The 15,988-nt window shown below is 29.1% G+C and overlaps 5 protein-coding genes across 8 annotated transcripts; 3 read left to right on the plus strand and 2 right to left on the minus strand.

Annotated features, from left to right (window-relative positions):
* The first annotated feature begins 329 nt into the window (after positions 1-329).
* LOC117211251 lies at positions 330-1,920 on the plus strand. Its single transcript, XM_033454935.1, has 3 exons — positions 330-631; positions 793-1,011; positions 1,082-1,920. The coding sequence occupies exons 1-3, from the start codon at positions 488-490 to the stop codon at positions 1,361-1,363; spliced, it is 645 nt and encodes a 214-aa protein (XP_033310826.1). The 5' UTR covers positions 330-487; the 3' UTR covers positions 1,364-1,920.
* Positions 1,480-7,371, minus strand: LOC117211243 (vacuolar protein sorting-associated protein 8 homolog). The gene is made up of 15 exons (XM_033454923.1): positions 7,211-7,371; positions 6,620-6,898; positions 6,237-6,530; positions 5,917-6,135; positions 5,663-5,842; positions 5,335-5,580; positions 5,094-5,234; positions 4,578-5,033; positions 3,726-4,471; positions 3,188-3,575; positions 2,949-3,116; positions 2,733-2,880; positions 2,425-2,665; positions 2,133-2,346; positions 1,480-2,027 (listed from the first exon to the last, which is right to left on the minus strand). Exons 1-15 carry the CDS (start codon positions 7,289-7,291, stop codon positions 1,926-1,928), a joined length of 3,903 nt encoding a protein of 1,300 aa, XP_033310814.1. The 5' UTR covers positions 7,292-7,371; the 3' UTR covers positions 1,480-1,925.
* A 1,072-nt stretch (positions 7,372-8,443) lies between these two features.
* LOC117211250 lies at positions 8,444-11,483 on the plus strand. Of its 2 annotated transcripts, none has more exons than XM_033454933.1 (3): positions 8,444-9,019; positions 10,268-10,456; positions 10,577-11,483. In XM_033454933.1, the coding sequence occupies exons 1-3, from the start codon at positions 8,756-8,758 to the stop codon at positions 10,811-10,813; spliced, it is 690 nt and encodes a 229-aa protein (XP_033310824.1). In that variant the 5' UTR covers positions 8,444-8,755; the 3' UTR covers positions 10,814-11,483. The 2 variants fall into 2 exon arrangements, with proteins under 2 accessions (XP_033310824.1, XP_033310825.1); XM_033454934.1 differs by having other exon boundaries at positions 8,446-9,019; positions 10,631-11,483.
* Positions 11,484-12,617: 1,134 nt separating this feature from the next.
* LOC117211246 (endonuclease III-like protein 1) lies at positions 12,618-14,195 on the plus strand. Its single transcript, XM_033454928.1, has 2 exons — positions 12,618-13,536; positions 13,716-14,195. The coding sequence occupies exons 1-2, from the start codon at positions 12,667-12,669 to the stop codon at positions 14,121-14,123; spliced, it is 1,278 nt and encodes a 425-aa protein (XP_033310819.1). The 5' UTR covers positions 12,618-12,666; the 3' UTR covers positions 14,124-14,195.
* On the minus strand, positions 14,124-15,980 carry LOC117211249 (nucleolar protein 12). 3 transcript variants are annotated; one of them, XM_033454932.1, is made up of 4 exons: positions 15,621-15,980; positions 14,915-15,046; positions 14,736-14,841; positions 14,124-14,680 (listed from the first exon to the last, which is right to left on the minus strand). In XM_033454932.1, the coding sequence occupies exons 2-4, from the start codon at positions 15,019-15,021 to the stop codon at positions 14,192-14,194; spliced, it is 702 nt and encodes a 233-aa protein (XP_033310823.1). In that variant the 5' UTR covers positions 15,022-15,046; positions 15,621-15,980; the 3' UTR covers positions 14,124-14,191. The 3 variants fall into 3 exon arrangements, with proteins under 3 accessions (XP_033310823.1, XP_033310822.1, XP_033310821.1); XM_033454931.1 differs by having other exon boundaries at positions 14,915-15,092; XM_033454930.1 differs by lacking the exon at positions 15,621-15,980 and adding an exon at positions 15,308-15,423 and having other exon boundaries at positions 14,915-15,092.
* Positions 15,981-15,988: the final 8 nt, after the last annotated feature.

Raw genomic sequence — 15,988 nt, forward strand, 5'->3', positions numbered from 1 at the left:
ATATTTCTTCATTTACTCCGTCATCTTGAAATGGAGTGTCTGATGAAAAAGGAAGAGCCTTCGTCTAACGAACTCATAAAAACACTCGAAAAAAATGTGAGTAAGCAATTTGACCCTTTCATGCTTGAAATATATTCATATTAATTATTGCCATTAGATTTATTTAAATTAGTTTTTAAATTACCAATATAAAGGATTTTAAAAATTTCACGCGTATTATATACTGATTTCGAAGATGCATTTTTTTATTGTTTAGCATGAAAGAGTTAAATAATAAAAAAAATTAACAATGATTAGTGAATATTGGAAAAAAAAAGTGCATTAAAGTGAGAAAGTGCATTACTGTTTACTTGAAAAACTGATTTTAAAAAATGTAAATAAAGATGAGCAACACAACATAGCACTGTCAACATTTATTTAGGTAGCGATCTTAAAAATAGAAAATCACTATAATTCAAAGATCAGTTACGAATTGGATGTTAAACTTATGTACTTCCATAACGTATCACGTAGTCTCGCGGATAAACTTGAATCTTTATGGAAATTAGCTGAAGCACATCAACCAACGGAAAATGAAATAAAACAATTTGCTGATCAAATTGCAGGTATATGGACTTCTATAAATCGTCAGGTAATATTTATTTTACTATTAAAAAAACTTTTTTTCATACTCAAAACTATGTTTTTTCACTTTTTATATTTGTTTAATTTTAATCTCACTCTGTCATTGTGAAATAAAGTATTTTGTTGGAGAAATATAGGAATTCTAAAATAATTTAACTATATGTATAGATTTATGAAAAATATTCTAAAATACGAATGGGTAGTGGAACATTGCATGGAGTACCATTATCAATAATTCTTAATAAAATAAAAAAAGAAATTATTCTATTCAAAGTATCATTACAACGTCATGAGTCTATTTATGATCAAGAATATATATTAAAAGGATACAAGCTAATTACCAAAAGTGAAAAATTTATAAGCAGCTTACAAAAATGTGATAGCAAGGTAAAACTTGCTTAATATTTTACTAGTATAAATATTAATATTTAATATAAATTATTTTTTCAAATTACAGTTGCAACAACTCTTATGCATATCAAATATTATGCCACGTCTTATAAAATTACAATCTGCGATTGATAAATATGTTACCACTATTGAATTACTACCTACAAGGAGTTTTCCTGCATATGACTTAAGTGCCTTTTCATTAGTTGCAAAATTATTGACTGGTGAACTACTTGGTTATGAATCAATTAATCCTAGTTATGTTCTAATGGAAAATATGCCTAAAAAGCCTGTTTTTATTATCAAAAACGTTAAACGCAAATCAATTCATCCATATTATCCAACATAAAATATATTTATAATCTGTACAGTCTTAGATATGAAATATCTAAAATGTTTTCAAACTGAAAATTGTATCTAGGATAATGTACATAAATATTAATAGTAAATAATGACTTTATATAATTAATTAATTATTATCTTTATTTACTTAATGACTGATATTTGGCAACGTGCTGCACATTGGGCAAATGGAATTTACATCGATAAAAGTATACAAGTCCTTATCAATACTATACACAATATAGCTATATTAATTTACAATATACAAAGATACAATATTCGAATCCTGCTAAGCAGAAAGATATCTTAAATACCACAGTTCCAGAAATAGTGAAAAATATGGATGGCGTATTTTTATATATGTAAAAGGAAGCCTTGATAAAAACAATTATAATTTAATTTTGCATATAAAATATGATAACAGAACAATCTAATTGTTCATGGAATGAAAAATAAGAGATCCAATGTAATATATAATACATGTATAACACGCAGCAGTCATTTCTACTAACAGACTGTTACACACCAGGGGTAAGTGTGATATTAAATTGTGATATTCAAAGACTAGATTAAAAAATACCCTCAAGATCCGGTAAGGAAGTAGGTGGTGCAAGTCTTAGAGAAAGATCTTTATTACGCATAAATTCTGGTGGTAGAATTTGTTTATGTTCCTACAAAACAACAAATTTAAATTTTACTATAAAAATATCAACAATATCTTAATAATATACATGTATGATATATTTATTTAGAAACGAAATCAATATATTACTTACATGGAATGATTTAGTAGTATGTGTGATATTAGTAACAATAGGTGCCCATCCCTTAGACTTTAAACATTTATAACAAGATTTAGGTTCTCCTAAACATTCTGAATGAAAACCATGCCCACAACTGAAAACTATTATATATTCCGTACATTGTGATAACAAATGTCTACATATTGAGCAGATTACTGATACGCTTGCACAAGCTCTTCCTGCATCCCTAAAAAACATAAAAATGTTAGTATTAAATAACTATTACGTTAGTATTAAAAAATTACATATATGGACCTATACATACCTAAGCGACTTTTTCAGTGCCTTGTGAAGCTCCAAACTGACCAAACGTGCAGTAGTTTCAACTAAAGTTTGTTCATATCGGGAATGTGTAAGTACTCCAGATAATAATTTTCTTATGTCACCTATTGTTCCACTTGTCGCCAATGGATGTTTCAATATTTGCTCTAATACAGTTGATAATGCTGTTGTTCCACTAAGAAATTCTAGTGCAATTCTTAATAATTTTCCGCTTAATTTTTCAACTGTAATTTCGTTAGATAATTAGAAAGTATTATTTACGATTTGCCATTATGTCAAAATATACCATACCTTCTTTGTTAGTACTATTTGAATGTGTTTGAAGTATAGTTTCCACAAGTGGCATCCAATCTAAATTTCCTGCAGATCGCCTGCATATTCCTGCTAGTTGTATTGCACTGTGAATTGATGCATTTTCTGATACTTTGTTCTGACAATACTAAAAGTAAATATTGTTAAAATAGAAAGTAATAATTAATATTATTACATTATTTTCATACAATGTACCAATTCTAAATTATTTTGAAATTCTTTCAAAAGAATATCAAATGCATCCTGATAATTTCCCAATTTTTCTAACATTACTGCTTCAGCATCTTTGTGATTCGCTTTCTGAACTATTTGCAATGCTTCATTTAGTCTACAACCATGAAATCCTTGAATATGCTCAACAACCTAAATTTTAAAAAATAACTAAAGTTAATAATATATTTCAGTATCTATCTATAGTACAAAATTTTACTAACATGGTCTGGTTGTAATTTACACATTAATTCCAAATATTTTTCTAACATTTCAGTCGTAAGCTCTAATGTGATATCTTCTTCTTTGTATTGTACTATCTGATATAAAGCTTCTAGTAAAGTATATTGTAAGGTTGGAGTATTTTCTAGTATTTGTAAAATTTCAGAAACGTTGTTTTGCAAATGTGTTGCTATCAACATAGCAAATTGATTTGCATTAATTCCCACCAGAGCTACGGCATTTGCCATTATGACTAATTGCAACGAATTTGGAGAAAGATGTTTTAACCAGAGCCAAATATCATGATGTCTAGATGGATGCAGTATCATACATTTACAAACTGCAATCCAATTTTCTCTGGCGCTATACAGCAACTCCGCAACACGCATACTGTAACATTATATACTGCGATACAAGTTACTATGTATGATGCTATTAATATTAATAATGCTATATAATTTCTTGAAATGTAATATTGACAATCAAAATTAAATAATAGTATACATGTGTAAAGTTTTATATTTATATACATATACTTACAAATTGGCTCTTTCTGCTAAATTAAGTAAAGTATTATCCGATATATTACGCAATTTTTTTGAACGCAATAATCCCAGTATTGCACTTTCTTTATCAGTCTTAAGCTCGTTTGATGATCCCATACTTGAGTCAGTACATAATATTTCTATCATTTTATTTAACATACTAGGTTCTAAATTAACAGTATTTTCTGCAACTTCATTAGCTATAAATATAAGAACTAAATTTCTCTGTTCGTCAGTAATATAATCAGGATTCCTTGGACTTAAAGGTGTGCTAGGCATAACGATATTTAATAATATATCTATGAGTCTTTGCCGTTGTCTGAGACCCATCTCAGACGTAAATTCCGGCTCTTGGAAGGCAATTGCTATCACGTCGAGGAATCCTTTTGCGTCAAACTGTAGCAAAGTTCTTAGATACGGATATTGTCTTTCTGTATCATTAGCCAAACTCGAATGCTGTGAAAGCAATGCTCTTAATACATCTGTTTTTGCTCTTTGGGACATACCCTCGGGAAGTTCATCTCTGGGAAAACCACGACCGGCAAGACAGCAACTAGCATAGACCAAAAGTGCATTGCCAAGTTGTATACTATCTCGAGTTAACGAATCCTTTGAATTCGTTAACATATTTTGTAATATTGGTACTAATTGATGAATTGAAGCAGTAAAGTCACCTAATGCCGTCGTTTGAAGGTGTATTAAAGCTTCCCAGAGACCTCGTTGCCGACAAAGTGTTGTTACCTATAATATTTTTAGATACAAGTAAGTACTTTTAGATTGAATTTTCATAGATTACCTGTTTTTAATCAAATAAAAACATTAAAAAGATATAAATATGTTTACTTACTTGATGGATATCTAAACAATCAACATCTAATAACACTATAATTGCTTGAAGCGAATCTACTTTTTCTTCTTGATCGTAAAGGGTAACTAGCTGTTGAGCTATTAACGGTGGTAGTCGCGGTCGTAAGCTCCCATCCAATAAAGGATTTTCGAGGGCATGTAAATAACTCGCTTTTAATCCTTCGGACTCCGAAACTAAGTCCCATAATTTTCCAAATAATAAATCTGTATTTTCTAGTTGTATACAATAATCTACACAAGTTGTGACTATTTCAAATTCTGCATTTTCGTCTGCAAGACAGTGATTCAATTCTTCCATATATTGAATCAAAACTTGACATACTTTATCGCGAGCTATTTGTTTACGACGTTGTTTCGAACCACGTAGACCAACAACTGCTTTCCCTTTATCTTGATAAAAAGAAAGTCCTAAAGCTAATGCTTCTGGATATCTTCTCTGAAATGACAAAATATGTAATAAAGTAAAAAATTATATAATTCCAATATATGTACGAACCTGCATCGTTAAATGTCGCAATCGTTCAGTCCATGTCCGTATACAGACTACATGTAAACTTTTGGTACCCAATAGTAAAAGTTGAGTACCAAATGTTACAACAGTATTATAACATGCTCTTTCACCAGCCAATGCCATTGCCTGTAGTTTTATAAAACAAAACAATGTGATTATCAACCTAAATTTGATAGATTATTGATCTAAAATTGATAATTAAATAGTACAATGATTTGATTAATACCTTTGAAACATTTCCACCAGTGGACAGACCTTTGAAATGGCTAGATGAATATGAAATACCAACGCGACTCATATCTAAAGTTTCCAAGTTATCCTGTGCTCTTACATCTAATAAATGTAATCTTTCTTGTGTATCCAATACTGCTAATGATCTCGGATTTAACCATCGTAAGTTACTTATTGTATATGGAAGAGTCATTCTTCTTAAGGGAGATAATTTTACTCTTGAACCAGCTTCAGTACATACCTAATAAAAAAATTTTATCAATATATATTTATTAGCAATATAGTTGTTTAATAAATAGAATTATGTTATATAAACTGTATACTTGATAAAAATGAACCACATCATCTCTTGCAAGAGCCAGAACAGGATCAATTACACGAGAAGCATCTGCTGCTTGTATGACAACAAGCTGCCAAGATAGTTGTGGTGGTGCTATAGGTGCACCAGATAAAGGATGAGTTAACACAACACGCATTCGTGGTCTTATGCAAACTACTATTACCTACAAAATTCAAGTAATATAAGATTACATGTATACTACAAATATCAAAATCTTTTTTAGCAATAGATAAAAACCTTTGATAATGTTGCCATTGCCACTAAGGTATAATTTTTCAGGGCATGTGATGGCAGATGATTCAATAACAATGGTTCTAATGTACACACTTCACCTCTAGATCCACTAAATAAACACCTGCTATCACAGCCTCTTACACCCATAACCCTTGTAAAATTTAATTCAAAAACGGATCCACCACTATCACTACATAATGCTACCTTTGGTGAATCTGTGAACTATACAGAAATACATTGTTTTTTATTAATGAAAATTTCACACAATTATATGTCAAGTTATATGTCACAGTTATATGTGAAATGATATGAGATAATCTCACTTTAACATGTAACACAGCTGTATCAAGAGGATGTACATCAGTAAGTGTCCTTAATACTTTTCCATTAGAACTATCTATCATTAATATATGTCCTCTAGCAAATCCAGCTAATATCCTGCTTCCATCATGATTGAAACATAATGCAGATACAGATCCTTGGTGCCTTGCTTCCTGATCACACCATCTTAATGTCTGTGAAGAATCAAAACCTAATACCAGACCATGACTAGTTCCAACTACTAACATATTCCCTCCAGCAGCAACTGCACTTGCTAACCCAGCATTAACCTTCTCCTATACAGAAAAAGAAGAACAATTAAAGACAATATATTATAAACTCAACGTAATTACAGGCTTTTGGTAAAGAAAATATTTTCCCTCACACTAGCTGATATAATTTGTGACGATATCCCTTTTAATATAACATGTCTCAAAATAGCACCAGAGGACGTTGGTTGTGAAGCTTTGTTTGATTTATTTAAAGAGTTTAAGGATAAATGGCTCCCAACACTTGTTGTTTCACTACTCCCTAGCTTTTCACCTGATGTTAAACCAAAGTCATCATCTGTTCCAGATAATGATGTACAATCAGGTTCTGTCAATATACTTTCTAAGGAGGGTAATTCTTCCACAGCTGGTATAGCATACTCTGTGTTATCCAACTAAAATTATAAAATATATATAACTCCAATAGATTTGGCAATAAAATATGATAATTTAGATAATAATATAATTAAATTTAATAGAGTAAAGTGAGAACGTAAGTAAAGGTAAAATAATAAGAAGGAAGTATATAATAGATTTCAATATCAACAAAGTAAAATGAAATAAAATAATTGCAATTTCTACATGTTATACTAAGTTTATAAACATACTAAAACAGTAATAGAATAAGAGAGTTATGAGAACATAACCTGAAAATTAGAAATTTTATACTGTACTTAAACATTTCTACAGCGAATATAATTAATTACCTCTTCGATATCTAAATTAATAACCTCTGTTGCGAGGTATTCTTGAGACCCAGCATCCGACCCCAACCCATTTTCAGCCATTTTTTATCCCACCTGTCATTCCACAGCTGATACACGTAAATATAGCGGCCACTCATTAAGCTATAGGACATATACAATGATAGAATCTGCAGTATATATGTACATATGCATGTGCAATTTATGGTATTTTTTATATTCATATATTGATATTTTTTTTTTACATATATATACGTACATATACATTAATCGCTGACTTAATTAATTATCTTTATAGAAAATTTTATAATTTAGTTTTAAATTTATACATGAAGAAACATTAAAAGTCTTTTGATTTACAGAGTATTTAAATTTAAACATTTTAATTTTTAATCTTTAATCTTTTGAGAAAATATAAAAGAAGTAAACACATATTTAATTCGTAGGGCTTAATTTGATCAGTTTATGAAGCAGAATAACACTTCATATGTATTTTCGTTTATTTATTTACAAGAAAGTACGTAAATTTTTACGAATCTACGGATCATAAAATAGTGGAACCGGTTTCTTTTTTAAGAAAACATAAAATAGGAAACGAATCAAATATAACGTTTATTCATAAATCGTTTATTTTTATGTGTTCTGGAGTATAGTTTTTGGGTGTAACAACTTATCTTATTTGTATGATATAATAGTAAAGTAATAAAACCGCTATCACTATCACAGGTGTCATATTAAACTAAAGATAAGAATGTAGATTCACATGTTACATCTGGACTTAGTTATAAAACCGTATAATTATTAACTTACATTTTCTTAAACATGTAGCGCTTAATATTTTTTTATTTAACTACAATAACAATTATGGACATTTCGTTAATTATCTTTTATATTTTACTATATTATGTTCTAATAAAAATCTCGTTTAATAAAAATCTATTACGCAGCTTGGAAATTATTTCGTTTTTACGAGAATTTTATCTCATTAATTCATCAGTAGAACAATCTTGAAGTTCGTATAATGTCTTTTACAGAGTTAGTAGTTATTTTATTATTATTCTCAAAATTAATCTGTAATTATCAAATATGTAATCGTATGAAATCCGATTATGGTGTCACCATGCGGCTATAGTATAATCTCTAACATTGATATCACTGGTATAACTCTAATCCGTGATATCTATGACATACGTAGTAGGTTTTTGATACATGACGTCTGGGCATCTGTATGTCATACCTGATCATAGTTGCACATTGTATCTGCATTGCGAATATATATATATACATATGCGTGTGTATATACCAAGAAAAGGGTGAAAAATTACCATTACAGTGCACGAAATAAAAGTTCAGAAGTAATTAGAAGCATTGATCGAAAGTTGACACGTTAACAACGGAATAATATCACTTTGTGCGTTGTATTGGGTAATACCATTTTTTTACCCATCTCCTATCAATAGATTTAACTAAAAGTTTTACGCGTGATTATAAAGTGCCCATCCGTGGGCCGAGAAAATTGTAAAAATTGCGTATATTTCGCGAGAAGATATGCCAGATAGTGGTGCTGTTTATCAACCTACAACAGTAGGTTACACATATGATAGCGGAGGTGACGGTGCTGTAGGTGGTAGCAGTTTAAGAAGTGGTTTCTGGAGAGTTATATCAAGACATAAACTCAGCTCTAGGAAATGGTTCGAATGGGTATTACTCTCGGTTGCTTTATCTTTTTTCATTGCTGGTTTAACGATGATGCTGGTCAGTTTTGTATCCGATGACACATCACAAGAAAATAAAATAGAGATCATAAGAAAGGTACTTATAACCTTCTTACACTATGATGTTTCGTATTTATGAGTATTTTAATCTCTGATAGATGATAGCAGCATGACATATATTTAAATGAAATCATGATCTGTCTTTGTATTCAAAATATGTAAATGCATGATGTATACATAGTACATAGCCTTACTTTAATTAACAAGTGTCTTGTTACTTTGGTATTTAAAAGCTGACAGTAATTTTTATTTTATTCCAAAAAATTTCTATTGGTTTACATTCTAGGAAAATAATTTTTTTGCATTGGTTTCCATTATTAAAGAATATTTTATAATAATAGTAATAATAAATAAATATTCATTATAAAATTGACTTTTAATACTTCATATCTGCTCATTATTTTTATTATCTTCTTTATTATACATATATATTATAGATATATATTATACATATATATATATTTGATATAGTAATATACAGGGTAAACCACAATTTCAAGCACCAACCAAGCTCAGATTTCACTGAAGATAGAGAAAAATTATAGAGAGAACTCACTTTTGTTTTAGAATGCAATGCAGTGGGAAAGTGCAATTGCACTTCTTTCTCAAATTGAAGTCTATAATTTTTTATTAACCAGTTAATATTCTTTTCATTAATATTTATTTTTTAATACTCTACGAGAAAATGTCAAGGTACTTGGGTCAAAATATGCTTAGTTTAATAGATATCCCAAATTTAATCTTGTGAAACTTTGATTATGAGAAACAAGGAAACATACAGGGCAGAATGCTTGCGTTTATGTTTTCCTTATCTTTCTTAAACTAAATTTGATGAAATTAAAATTAAAGTATCTTCTAAACTAAGGATATTTTCAAATATCTTAATACCTTTATAGAGAATTGAATGATTATAAAAAATTATAGAATTCCATTTAGAAAAAGAATGTAATTGCAGTTTTCTAGTGCAACGTTGCATATTGAAAGGAAACAAATACCTGTGAACATAGATTTTATACATTCAATATTTCTCTCCACGATTTTTCTCTATCTTCAACAATATCAGAGCTACAGCCAGCCCCAGTTGAATGGTCAACTCTGTATAAGGCTAAATAAGAAGGACACTAAATACTATCATTATTGCTTATGCATTTTCATGCAAAATATATTTATAAAAATGTATAAAATCGACTTTTTCATGCTTCTAAAGTAAATTATTTTATCAATTATTTATGTGTTTTTGTTGCCTAATGTATGAAACTAAATTCAAAAATAATTATACATAAAGGTAAACGAGAATCCAACTACATCTGCAACAAGCGTTGAAGAACATATTGAAGATGCTGCAAAAAGTTCCATAGCATTAGGTGCTAGCATGATGTTAGTAGGGCTTCTATTGGGTTTCGGTTGGGCTTGGCTGCGTTTCTTCCATCGTGGTAAATCTCCAAGAGGTGGAATGGTTGGAAGTAGTGGTCAGGTAGGCACAATTTGTTTGGTAGATTTATATTTTATGTTTGGTTTTATTTACCGGAAGCCATCCATGTGTGTTTTGGCTCGTACGTTTCTTTATCTTATATACGCGTTGCTATGAGGAAAGATGTTGGGCGGTTTGAATCCATCAACTGACTTGCTGGTGGGTTCCACTTCGCAGTACGGGCCTGTACTAACGGAGTTGCCGAGTCAACTGAAGCTGAAGCAGACAAGTTCGCATGATACTCCAGCAATACCACTTTCTGATCAGGAAGAAGAAACGCGTACCTTAATGCAGGATTCTACAATTCCTTCGGTTGTCTCCACTGGTCCTAATACCATTGCTAATCAGATTCCCGGTTGAGTACAAAGGTTAAATGCGTCGATGTGTAGTAAGAACACACGATGCGAACATTCTTTTAATTTTATGTGAACTAACCTTAATCACAATTTTTGTCATTTTTGTGAATTATGTGGTTTATTTACACAGGCGAATTATTCTTTCTTTATCTTTTCTAGTAGTAATTTTATTTGATGACGATACATATAAATTTATTTGAACACTTTTGCCTGACTTTAAAATGTAAGAAATTTTATTTCCGTAAATTATCAGCACAAGTCATAGCGTAACATATCATTTACCATATTTTTCTTAAATTTTACCTTTTAGTTTGTATCTATGCATTCCTCCACTCCGTCCATTATCATTGGTAATATGTTAGATAAGCATTGAATCCAGATATTACATATAGTAAATTTTAGAAGAATTTATTTACAATGCAATATAAGCTATTTAAAAAAATATATTATTTTGATTATTATTTAAATACATAGCATGTTTAATAGTAATACTAATATCGGTTGTCTTGATATAATAGTAATTTATATTAGCACATTATTGGTCTGAATTGGCCAGTTATGAATGCATGTATAAACAAACAATATTTTGTATTATTCTGCCCAGTTTAATATGATGGCAGCATTAAGTGTGACTGACAATATTTGTAACAAACTATTTGCTCACCTTATATGTATGTATATGGGAAAAAATGAGCTCTAACACAAGGTGGTATTAGGAAAATAAAGGTATGTGTATATATTAGGATAAAGTACATAAAGTATAATACAAAGTAATCCCATCTTTTCAAAATAAATTGGTATGGTTGTGATATGGAGCAGTGAAGGGAAATACACTGCACAATTTTTGTTATATTACTTTATCGTTTTTATACTTATGTTATTTATAGTTAATACTTCTAATTACATACAATTTAATTAGTATATATATATAATATAATATATATATAATATAATATATATATATATACTAATATACATATAAATACTTTTTACAATATAAGTATTTTAACACTCTGATGAAATTTTGGACTCTGTTTTACTGACTTTTCGTATATCTATTGAGACTGGGTAATATTATGTATATATAAGATAATCTGTGGTTAAGCCATTCTGACTATCAGCTACAAATTTTAAATGATTATTGAAATTTCTAAATAATAATCTTTATTTATATATATAATTTTACTTAAATTTGAAATTGCATTTACAAAACAAAAGAACAATTTCCATTGTATAAAATAATATCATTAAATTTTTGTCTATCACGCATTTTTTATATATAAGTTTCATTTTTTCCTTTTTTTTTTAATTGATCTATTTTATTCGTTATAATGTAATATAATTCGTTAAAATAACACTTCACAAATATGAATATTTAAAACAAAGAAATTAAATAAGTATCTGTCTGGATTCAATGCTACCATAGAATGAATATGCATTAACAATAATATTATTTCAATGATTTATGTGAAATCCGTACTATATTAGTTAATGATTTATTCATTCATTTATGTAAGTATTTTTATTAAATAAGAAAAATAAATAATTAAAAAATGACATATAGTCTTATTAAATCTTTATTATTCCACTTTTTCTTCGCGTGTACGGATTTTTGAAAATATAACAATAGACTTCAATTTACAATATATTATATTTATTTTATTATATAAATACAACATATTTGATTTAATATAATCATTTAATATATATATTTAATTAGTAGCTATTAGTAGTATCTGGTAGTATGTATTTATATACGCATTTGATGAGTATAAATAGATCATCAATTTTTATATTGCTACGCATGCGCAGAAATTTAAATTATTAGTTCAAATCACGGAAGAAGCGCGGAAGGTTATGTTATCTTTGAATTATATTGCTGTTTGCCGACATGACATTCTTTTGTTTATCTCAAGTAGAGCTCTAACATATACTTCATCGCGTCGTAACCTTTATAAAATGAGTAAAAAGTTAAAGCTTGATGTCCTTACAAAGCCAAGGTCCTTACGATCTGAAAATAAAGGTGACAGTAAAAATATATCTACAACATCGGGCTATTTTGATGATAAAGATGCTTCACCAAAAAAAATTGTGAAGAAGAAGCATACACCAGTTAAGATAAAACATGAAGAAATGAAAGATGCAGCTAACTCGAAAAATAGTGAAATTAAAATTGAAGATTTACAACAAAATGAAACCGTGAAAAAAGACCGTGCACCAGTAAAAATAAAGTATGAAGAAATGAAAGATGTAACCGACTCGAAAAATACCGAAATTAAAGTTCAAGATTTACAAAATAAAACCGTGAAAAAAAAGCGTACACCGGTAAAGATAGAATATGAAGAAATGAAAAATGCAACTGAGTCAAAACCCAATGAAGTTAAAGTTGAAGATTTACAAAATGGAACTGTGAAAAATGAGACCGTAGAAGATAAATGGATGCCATTAAATTGGGAAACTATTTTAGAAAATGTTAAGGAAATGCGAAAACATAAAACAGCACCTGTAGATGAGATGGGTTGTCACAAATGCATAGATCCAAACGCTACTGCCAAAGTTGCTAGGTATCAATCATTAATAGCATTGATGCTCAGCAGTCAAACTAAGGATCAAGTTACTCATGCTGCCATGCAAAGATTGATTACTTATGGTTGTACTCCAGAATTAATATCAGGTACTCCTGATGGTACTCTTGGAAAACTTATATATCCAGTTGGATTTTGGAAGGTATAATTTATATCTTAGTAATTACTTGAACTTAATATTGTGGTTTGTTAATACTTAATTATTATGTAAGTAAGATATATTAAAATAGTATAAAATCATAAAAAAGATTTTATTAGATGTTAAAGAAGTAAAGAATTACTTAAATAGTATGTCAGACCAAAAGAAATTTTACTTTTCAGAGAAAAGTACAGTATATTAAGAAAACTTCAAAAATTTTAATTGAGAAATACAATGGTGATATTCCTAGGACTCTGAAAGAGTTATGTCAATTACCAGGTGTAGGACCAAAAATGGCACATATATGTATGCAAATAGCATGGGGTGAAGTTTCCGGTATTGGAGTGGACACACATGTACATCGTATTTGTAATAGATTAGGATGGGTAAAGAAATCAACTAAAACACCAGAAGATACTCGAATTGCAGTGGAAGAATGGCTTCCCAAAGATCTCTGGAGCGAGGTAAACTATTTACTTGTTGGATTTGGACAAGAAATTTGTTTACCACGATTTCCTAAATGTGATGAATGCCTAAATAAAGATATATGTCCATCTAGCACAAAAAGCAGTATGAAAAAAAAGACATAGTATTGTAAAAATGTTTATTATAAATTATATTTATTTACAATATCTAAAAAAGAACTTTGTGAGATGATTTAATGATTTAACTTTTTTTTTAATTTCCCACTACGTTTCTTAGCTTTTTCAACTCTTTTACGTTTCCTCATACTCTCTTTCTTATTCTTTTGACGTTCCATTTTCTGCTTTTGTTGGAATGCTTTACTCTTCTTCACTTGTTTCAATGCAGCTCTTTTTACTGCTTTCTTTAAATCTTTTCTATTGTCAATTTGCTTCTCTTTTACATTTTCTTTCAAACTTTTAGTTTGTTTCTTTTCATTTAAAGGCATCCCTACAATTTCTTCATCATTTTCAGAATCTTTATCACTCTCTTCTGTCTCATTACTTTCCACTTCATCAGTGCCTTTATTTTCACCAATTAATGCATTCTTCTCTGCTAGATCTGCAACATTTAATTCCAAAATACTGACAGTATGTCCTTCTGTTTCATATTCTTCTTGGGATAGTAGTTGTTGAATTTCAGGAACATCACGGCTTGATAATAGCTTTTTATAACGTTCTCGTGCCTGTAAAAGCAATACTTTATTATTGCATCACAATAAAATTCATATGAATACTTTCCTCATGTTTAATTCTTTTTCGTTCTTCTTTTAATTGTTGTTGCAATTCGTCTTTAGCTTTCTGTTGCCTTTGTAATTTCCTTTTACGAAACCCCTTCAGAAATTCTCTGCATTTGAAAGTATAAAATGTACATATAACTTATAATCTATATAATCCACAATTGATATTAATATAAGTACCGTCTCTTGTTCTCATCAAATACAAGAGTAATCTTGCGTTTCTTTGGCTGATTCCGCGTTCTATTCACATTGAGCAATTTCGGTTGCATTTTTATGTGTGGCGCCATGTGCACGTGTGAATATATATTAGTTCTAGGTTATATCGGTAAGAATTATATTTTACAGTTCTTTAGATTGTCTACATAACAAAAAATAATGTAAAATAATAATTGAACTAATATAAAAACAAGGCTATTTAAAATTTTGTTATTCAACATTTTATTAATTTAAGAAAATAATCAGATGAGCATTCGCAGATGACAGAATTTTGCAAAATACATTTCATAATTTACATAGGAGATACTACAAAATTAAAGACTAAATATGTATAAAATAGAAGTTCTTAAAGCTTACTGTATACGTCAATACTGCTCACTTAATACATAGAAATTTTGTTAGAGATATTGTTAAAATTTTGAAGACACATATATTACAAGTATAAGGTGTACTACAATATACTACTTAAGAAATTACTTCTAAAATAGTTATAATTCATGGAAGATTATGTATACTTTATTTCAGGAATATTTTCTTAATAAAGATTAAAAAGGATCGTTTATTTTTAAGTAAAGAAAAATGTATTGCACAAAATGAAAGTTAGTATCTTTTATTTGAAGTTTTTTTACACTTATTAATAGTTTTTAACATAATTATTCTATAAGATTACCGTTTCTTTTTATTTATTTAACACATTACTAAAATACAGTCTAGTAGTCTCGGTAGTCTGTTACAATACATATCAGTGTCTCTTTATAAAGCCACTTATGGTGGCAGCGATGGTTAGCTAACACAGTAAACTCCCTGGTCAGTAAACGCGACGTTACTGGTATTTAGGTTATAATTTAATTATATTAACACATTTTGTATTATTGAAATAACGTTTATAGATAGTACATCCTAAAGCATCTAATTATCTTAAAATACTCAAAATATTATCATTTAACGTGTTTTGGTTGTATCTTCCACAATTGTGTTAATTACATACGAATAATACTCGAGCAAACATAGCATGGAAGTGACTTTATGAAACCATCC

The sequence above is a fragment of the Bombus bifarius genome, unplaced genomic scaffold (assembly GCF_011952205.1).
Source record: "Bombus bifarius isolate JDL3187 unplaced genomic scaffold, Bbif_JDL3187 scf7180000008225, whole genome shotgun sequence".
Taxonomy (NCBI): domain Eukaryota; kingdom Metazoa; phylum Arthropoda; class Insecta; order Hymenoptera; family Apidae; genus Bombus; species Bombus bifarius.

What these genes read in the sequence shown, in the direction of transcription:
- LOC117211251 (XM_033454935.1), top strand. Translation starts at nt 488, where the DNA reads ATGTACTTCCATAACGTATCACGTAGTCTCGCGGATAAACTTGAATCT. An exon ending in GGACTTCTATAAATCGTCAG is followed by an intron (nt 632 to 792) that starts GTAATATTTATT and finishes CTATATGTATAG; the next exon opens with ATTTATGAAAAATATTCTAA. An exon ending in TACAAAAATGTGATAGCAAG is followed by an intron (nt 1,012 to 1,081) that starts GTAAAACTTGCT and finishes TTCAAATTACAG; the next exon opens with TTGCAACAACTCTTATGCAT.
- LOC117211243 (XM_033454923.1), bottom strand. Translation starts at nt 7,291, where the DNA reads ATGGCTGAAAATGGGTTGGGGTCGGATGCTGGGTCTCAAGAATACCTC. An exon ending in CAGCTGTGTTACATGTTAAA is followed by an intron (nt 6,136 to 6,236) that starts GTGAGATTATCT and finishes ATTTCTGTATAG; the next exon opens with TTCACAGATTCACCAAAGGT. An exon ending in TTCAAAATAATTTAGAATTG is followed by an intron (nt 2,881 to 2,948) that starts GTACATTGTATG and finishes ATTTACTTTTAG; the next exon opens with TATTGTCAGAACAAAGTATC.
- LOC117211250 (XM_033454933.1), top strand. Translation starts at nt 8,756, where the DNA reads ATGCCAGATAGTGGTGCTGTTTATCAACCTACAACAGTAGGTTACACA. An exon ending in AAATAGAGATCATAAGAAAG is followed by an intron (nt 9,020 to 10,267) that starts GTACTTATAACC and finishes TTATACATAAAG; the next exon opens with GTAAACGAGAATCCAACTAC. An exon ending in TGGTTGGAAGTAGTGGTCAG is followed by an intron (nt 10,457 to 10,576) that starts GTAGGCACAATT and finishes CTATGAGGAAAG; the next exon opens with ATGTTGGGCGGTTTGAATCC.
- LOC117211246 (XM_033454928.1), top strand. Translation starts at nt 12,667, where the DNA reads ATGTTATCTTTGAATTATATTGCTGTTTGCCGACATGACATTCTTTTG. An exon ending in ATCCAGTTGGATTTTGGAAG is followed by an intron (nt 13,537 to 13,715) that starts GTATAATTTATA and finishes TTTACTTTTCAG; the next exon opens with AGAAAAGTACAGTATATTAA.
- LOC117211249 (XM_033454932.1), bottom strand. Translation starts at nt 15,021, where the DNA reads ATGGCGCCACACATAAAAATGCAACCGAAATTGCTCAATGTGAATAGA. An exon ending in TTTGATGAGAACAAGAGACG is followed by an intron (nt 14,842 to 14,914) that starts GTACTTATATTA and finishes TTTCAAATGCAG; the next exon opens with AGAATTTCTGAAGGGGTTTC. An exon ending in GAAAAAGAATTAAACATGAG is followed by an intron (nt 14,681 to 14,735) that starts GAAAGTATTCAT and finishes TTGCTTTTACAG; the next exon opens with GCACGAGAACGTTATAAAAA.